This window comes from Eschrichtius robustus, chromosome 7, assembly GCF_028021215.1.
Source record: "Eschrichtius robustus isolate mEscRob2 chromosome 7, mEscRob2.pri, whole genome shotgun sequence".
Classification (NCBI taxonomy): Eukaryota; Metazoa; Chordata; class Mammalia; order Artiodactyla; family Eschrichtiidae; genus Eschrichtius; species Eschrichtius robustus.
The window spans coordinates 125,793,885-125,800,593 of NC_090830.1; the positions used below are offsets into that span (position 1 = coordinate 125,793,885).

At 58.9% G+C, this 6,709-nt stretch overlaps 1 protein-coding gene across 2 annotated transcripts; it reads right to left on the reverse strand.

Annotated features, from left to right (window-relative positions):
* Positions 1–469: 469 nt before the first annotated feature.
* On the reverse strand, positions 470–6,325 carry VAX1 (ventral anterior homeobox 1). 2 transcript variants are annotated; one of them, XM_068549064.1, is made up of 4 exons: positions 6,085–6,325; positions 4,736–4,923; positions 677–714; positions 470–539 (listed from the first exon to the last, which is right to left on the reverse strand). In XM_068549064.1, the coding sequence occupies exons 1-4, from the start codon at positions 6,323–6,325 to the stop codon at positions 470–472; spliced, it is 537 nt and encodes a 178-aa protein (XP_068405165.1). The 2 variants fall into 2 exon arrangements, with proteins under 2 accessions (XP_068405165.1, XP_068405164.1); XM_068549063.1 differs by lacking the exons at positions 470–539; positions 677–714 and adding an exon at positions 2,289–2,855.
* Positions 6,326–6,709: the final 384 nt, after the last annotated feature.

A 6,709-nucleotide genomic window follows, 5' to 3' on the forward strand; every position in this document is an offset into this window, starting at 1 on the left:
TGGGGTGGGGTGGGGGGAGAGGTCTCTGCAGGAGTTAATAGCTATTTTATTCTCTTGCTCCTTCAAAGTTTCTCCTTGACGGTGAAGAGACTTATTGTAAGTCAGAAGAAAGGAAAATCTTCCCTGTTCTGGGCCCTGTGATTGCACAAATCCAAAATACTGCCGGCATGGAGATTGCGGCTGGCAAACTCTAGAAGCTGGGGGCGTTATTAGGCAGGAGCTCTAGGGTTTCCGGAGACAAATTCCTAAATAAACCGAGAAACACCAAGTGGGAGATCTAGGAGGGAGGGCCTGATGGTCCGACACCGCTGGGACAGAGAGCCAGAGACTGAAAGGAAGCAGAACAAACATCGTCGGCAGGCACCTCTGTCTCCCGGACCGAAACCCTCCCCAAACCTCAACCCAAACGCTCTCGGTACCAGTGGCAGGGCCCCCGGCACTGCCACTGCCGGGGCTGCCACGCTCTGCCTCAGGAGTCCCCACCCAGAGACTCATCACTTGCTGGGTCTTCTTTCTTCTTCTTTTTTGTTTTTTTAATCCTTCAAATACAAGACAAAAATACACCTCATTTATCATCATAGATATATATATTTCACTCTCACCACATAAATACAAAACATCCAAATATCCAAAACATTCAGAACAAAGTTAGTAGCCAGGATTCAGTGACACCTACCCGCGTTTGAATCGTTCATTATTTTCTTCACTATTTGCCTAAGGAAAAAAAAAGAGAGAGAGAGAGAAAGAAAAGAAAAGAAAAGAAAAAAGGGAAAAAAGCTTCCGACGTAAATAATTTACAATAAAATTACTATTTTTAAAATGCTCTGCGCTCGCTTCGGCTGGAGGAATACATTCTAGACACTGCGGCACCTCGCCGTCTGGGTCTGTGGTTTTGGTTAAAATGCGGGTGGCCGTGGCTGTGCGGGTAGGGTGTGAGGCCGCGACAGCGTCGCGGTCCGGGTTTCTGACTTGGGACCGTGGAAACCCTGGGGGTGTTTTAGGGGAGGCGGTGGAGAGGGATGCCTTTCATATCCACGCAGGGAACTGATCGGGATATGGAGACTACCGACAGAGGAGGCCGGGCCGCCCTGATGTCCCCAGCTGCGTCCCTGCCTCCCGTCCGCAAAGAACTCTGAAATCGGGACGTTTCCTGCGTGCTGGGAGGGTTTTGTGAATCCGGGCAGAGGACGAGAGGAGGCAATGGGCACTGATCTGTTTCCAAACCTAGCAACTCTGCCCGGAGCCACGGTTCCGGGAACAAGGGAGACGGTGGGGAGAAGCGCCAGCGTCCGGGAGCTGCCGCGAGCTGCACAGCTCTCTCTCCTGGAGGAGCGTGAAGCTGTCGGCCACCTCCCGGCGCAGCCTCGGAAAAGATTCTGAATTTTCTTTCGTTAGCAGCATAGGCTTTTCTTTTGCTTTTCCCTTTTAAATTCCTGTTTTAAGTCATAACACCCAGAATTTTAATTCCGTATTGCCCTGGGACGCATTTTGTATCCTGTATTTTCTTATGCCTTCTAAACTCCATCGTTATGAGTATTTAAAAACTGGTTCCACTCCATTTGGTTTTGTGTGGTAGTTCTTACTCTCCTTTTATTGCCGATGAGATCAAATTTATTACCGCCGTTGCCCATCACGATGTTTGGTTTATTGTCTCCTGGGGTCGGGGGTGGTTGTGACTGGAGTTTCTTTAAAGGGGAGAAAATTCGGCAGGATTTGTCCAGCCAGGAAGCTGCGTGTGCACCGGCTCTCCCGAGAAGTCCACAAAGTGGGGCCCAGGGGCTTCTGAAAGCCCTGGTTTCTCTGGCGAGAGGAAGGAACGTCCTCCTTTTTGGTCTAACGAAACCTGTCAGCCTTTTCAACTGGGGTCTGCTCGCCAGCTTCCTTTTTCAGATATCCATAAGAATAATCAACGGCAGCAGTGGCTCGATCTAGAGCAGATGTCCTGTGCTCTGGACTTAGAACTAGACTTTACCCTCCAGGGCCAGGCACCGGTTGGGGCATCAGGTTGGCTAACTCGGGCTTTCCCCCCAATTCTTTGGGTTCTCCTGGATTCAGAAGGAAGTTGGGGGCGAAGGGTGGGTGTGGGAGGACACAGAGGAACGGTAGGGGGGAAAAAATAGCCCAAATGGGGTAATATTGGTAGCAGAGCCTGGTGGGGAAGGAGAGCTGTCAGAGGCCTCTTGGGAGCCGGGAGCCCAGCGCAGCAGCCCTGGGCGCCTAATGCGCGTGAGTCCATAAATATCACCACGATAGATACTATAAATATAAATACAGGAAAACACTTAAGATCAGTCCAGCGCTTTTTTCTCGGCCCCTTCTTTATTGTTGGTCCGGGAGTAAGGCTCGAAGGCCGAGGAGCTCAGGTATCGGGCGGAGAGTTCTTGCAAATTCCCGGCCAGCGAACCGGCCATTGTCAACGGGGCGGTGGAAAGGCGGCTGGCGACGGATCCGAGCAGCGAGGGCACGGGCAGGCTGAAGAGGCCGTGGCCGGCGGCCGGTGCGCCCGCGTGCAGTCCCCCTGGCCCGGTGGGCCCGGGGCCCTGAGCGCCTCCCACGGCCGGCGGGTGCGGGGACGCGGCGCCTGCGGGACCCGGGGCGGCGGCGGCTGCCGAGCCCGCGGCAGAGCCCGCGCCCAGGGCCGGCAGGCTGGGCCCGCGTAGCGCCGAGCCGAGCGCGCCTGTGGCGCATGGCGGCAGCAGAGCAGGCAGGCCGGGCGGCGACAGCAGGCGGCCCTGCTCCAGCAGCCGCAGCACGCTGCACGTGGCCGCCGTCTCCGACACCACCGAGCGCAGCTCCGAGTCCTTGCCTTGGTCCTTCTTCTGCTTCGTGCGCCGGTTCTGGAACCAGACCTTCACCTGCGCGCCGGGCGCAGGGAGGGTGGGAGAGAGGGGCAGAGGGAGGCGGGCGTCAAGGGGAGTGGGCTCCCGGAGCGCGAGGGCTCCGGGGGGCCCTCCCCCAACTCCAGCCGAAGCCCCAGTCCCAGCCCCAGCCCGGAGAAGTCGGGCCCGGGAGCTGCGGGGCGGGGAGTCAGGGCCGCCAAGAGGGGGACACAGCTCCCATACGCTGCGCTTCCGGGCCATGGAAGCAGGCCTAGGCCAGCCCGGGTTACAAATAACAAAGAAGTAAAAATGTCCACGACCCTGACTGGAGGAAGACCAGAAGTTATTTCACTGGGCCGCCGCACTACCCATAGCGGGACTATGGATCCGTGCTGCGTAAAAGCCCGCATTGCCAGGAGAAGGTGTAAGGCCTAAAGGATGCAGTTCGGGAAGTGGGAAGTGAGGGTGAATGGGGAGGAGTGTGGCCCAACTGGCTCGAATTTAGCCCCAGAGCACTACTCCTGTTGAAGGCTACAAGAGGCTATTTCTTGCTTGTTAGGGTCAGATTGACTATCAACTAGCAGAAAGCAGGGAAGATGGCTATAGACTGAATAATTGGTGCAGGATGAACTTTATAGGCCAAGCTTCCTCCACCTCCTCACCACCAGGTGGATCGAAAGGTCTGAGTGATAACTTTAATTTATAACTCAGCTGCTCTCCATCATGAACCTTGGAGTCATGGGAGGAAGTCAGTAGGCTGGAGTGGACTAAATTCTCTCGTCAACCTCCCCTCTTACTTCCTGTTCTCCCTTTGCCCCTCTTCAGGCCTAGCTGGTGGCCCAGAATGGAGTTTGGCAGCTCTAGGGAAAGGTTATTCTGTCTAGATTTTGTAAACTAAGAGGGATGGTGGCAGAGAGAGTAGGGAAAAAGCTACCATGCCAACTCAAACTCAAACATCCAGTATGTTCTGTCCTTGGTTCTCAGCTTTCTGCCCAGATCCCATACCTAAAATGCTCCCCACCCACTTCAGGGCTGGGCACAGGTCAAGGAACTGGTCCTCAGAAAGAAATAAGCCTTACGTAGGTCAAGCTGGTACCATGCCCTGGGGAGGCCCTAAATGATCCCCACAACACAAAGCTCTCAGGCCCTAAAGTGCTCCTGAGCCCAGAGTTCACACGGCCAGCCCCAGTAGCATCATATGGATTTCATGTAAAGGAGAAGACCTCAAGCACAATTGTCAGTGCTGGCTCCCAAGGCCCCAGATCTGCTTCCCATCCCATACCTCACACATCACTGGCACTTAAGACAGGGTCTCCTAGGTGCCCACAGTGGGTGCTCAGGGCTGGGAATGGGGCTGAGTCCAGCTCAAGACCAGGGAAAGCCTTAAGCATCGGGGCAACCTGGTCTGCAAAGGCAGATCTCCGGAATATGCACCTTTCTGATCCCTACTTGTCACCCACAGCTCTGGAACAGGGGGCTTTGGCCCTAGCCCCATTCTTGCTGAATGGGCCTGGGTGCTGTGTAAGGCTAGGGCCTCCAGAGGGGGTGTGCCTGGAAATCTGGCCAAAATGGGGTGGCCAAAACAGGGGCAAACATCGGTTCCTCCAAGAGCAGAGACAAGCAGGGAATTCTCAAGACTGGGGTCCAAAAAGAAATCCAAAAGGCTAGGATTTGGGGCCTCCTGGGCTAGGCCAAGGTGGGCAGAGCATGGACCATGGAAGATTTGGGGTGGAGGCAGAAAGGGATGGCTTAGGAAAGGGAGAAAGCCTTCTCCCTTTCTTCCCCATTCTCCTTATCTTCTCTGCCTCACCTGGGAGGCTCTACCCAGAGTCAAGCTAGGTGGTGAGGAAGAGCTGGCTGGGGGTGAAGGGGAAGGAGGCTGATGCTGAGCTGTGTGCAGCCCGGCCGCTGAGTACCTGGGTCTCGGAGAGGTTGAGCTGCCGAGCGAGCTCGGTTCTCTCCCGGCCCACCACGTACTGGCAGCGCTGGAACTCCATCTCCAGCCGGTAGAGCTGCTCCGCGGTGAAGGAAGTGCGCGTCCTCTTGGGCCGATCCAGGTCCAGGCCCTTGGGCAGGATGATCTCTCGGATGGACCCCTTGGCATCTGGGGAAGGGGAGATAATCAGGCACAAGAACCCTCCTGCCTTCCTCCACCTCCCCTGGCCGGAGCTGGCTTCTGGGACACAGTCATCAGCAGCCAGCAGTCCGGAGGTGGGAAGTCGGGCTGGTGGGCCTGCAGCCACAGCCGGGGAGCAAGGACGCTGTATGTGCTTGGGGGGTGGGTGTTGAGGGGACTAACTCCACACAGCTGATGGGAAGAAGAATCGGACTTGGCCTTTGTAGAGCCCTCCGGACAGGGGAGAAAAAAAAATCAATTCCAAATCGGCTGACGTTCCTTTTGGCCTGGGGGCCTCGGCTGCGTGGACTGGGTCCCCTGTAGCTTGAGGGTCCCCGCACTGACCAGCCCAGATCCTGTCGGCCCCAGCTCTGGAGCGTGTTGACCAGACCGCACTTCGGCCGTTCCCACCCCCATCCCGGGGTCTCCTTCCCTCCCGAACCCGGCGGCGGAAGGAGGAGGGACCGAGTCGGAGCCGGCAGGGCCTGGCGATCAGTCGGCGGGGGCGGCGCCGCGCCGGGGCCGGGCCTCACCACCGCCACCGCCGGAGCCGACCGCACGCCGCGCAGCAGAGCGGGGTCGAGGCCAGCACTAAAGCGGCATCCGCGGCCTGGCAACCCAGCCTGGCTGCTTCTCCCAGCAGCGGCGGCCAGGCCCGAGCGCGGCGCCGAGCCCCTTGGCCCAGCGCGCCAACTGGCCTGGCCGTAGCCGGCGGTCCGCGGCTGTTCTCCAGCGCCCGCGCCCCCCTCGGATGCGCTCAACTCGCCAGGGTGCGGGAGCCCGCGAGCGGGCTCCCCGCAGGTCCTCCGGTCCGCAGGACGCAAACAGGTCCTCCAGAGTTTCCGGCTTCTTTCCCGGGTCGGAGGCCGCAGCCTGGATCCTGGGCCCTCCCGCACAGTCCCTCGGCTCCCCCAGCAGCCAAGCCGGCGGCGCCTCTCGAGGCTTGAAGGGATCGAAGCTCCTGGAGAGCGCGCGTCCCAGGTGGGAATCCCCAGCGGCTGGCCGCACCCGGGACGGGGAGGGCCAGCAACTTTCTCCTAAGTCCCAGGCGGCAGACCCACCCGGCCTGCCGGGGTCGGTGGCGGCGCGCAGCTCGAGCCCCTGAGTCGCCCCTAAAGAACGCCCCCCGCAGCCCTGACCCATTCCTACCTCGGACCAGGATCCGGCGGCAGTAATCCGGATCCGCGGTTGAATTGGATTTACTTTTGTTACAGTCTTCCGCGGCGCCCGACGCAGAGAAGGCGCCCTGCGGTTCCTTGAGGAAGGCGGCAGAGAGGTTCCCCTCCGCGCCCTTGCTCTCCCGGCTCTCCTTGTGCGCGTTCTTCGAGACCCGGGCAGCCTCTGCGTCCGAGTGGCACCGAACGTCCATTTTGTCTCGTTTCCCGAACATAGGAGAGGCAAGAGCAACAAAAAAAAAAAAAAGGGGGGGTGGGGGGAGGAGAAAAAAAAAAGCAGACGGGGGACAAAACCACTACAATGCAGCCCCTACGCTCGGTCCGGAGAGAGGCAAGCGGCAAGAATGAATGTCCCCGCGGGGCGGCTGCGGCGGCCGCGGGCAGGTCAGCGGCGACCGCCGAGTGGCGCGCTCGCGGAGAGGCGGCGGGTCTGGTCGAGGATCCCGGTGGAGCAGCGGCGAAGCCGCCTCGTCAGCGCCCGCGTCCTCTGAGCACGTCCAGTGTCCCCAGCCTGGCGATCAGGTAGCGAGCAGCGCAACTCCGAATTGCTGCGGCTCCCGCCTATTACTGAGACGGCGAGTAGCAGTTGTCCGACACCC

Bases quoted from the DNA above. Each gene is read 5' to 3' on its own strand.
- VAX1 (XM_068549063.1), bottom strand. From the start codon at position 6,325: ATGTTCGGGAAACGAGACAAAATGGACGTTCGGTGCCACTCGGACGCA. The intron at 4,924-6,084 runs GTAGGAATGGGT...CCCCTTCCCCAG, and splicing joins CCGCCGGATCCTGGTCCGAG to ATGCCAAGGGGTCCATCCGA. The intron at 2,856-4,735 runs GTACTCAGCGGC...CCCGGCGCGCAG, and splicing joins TCAACCTCTCCGAGACCCAG to GTGAAGGTCTGGTTCCAGAA.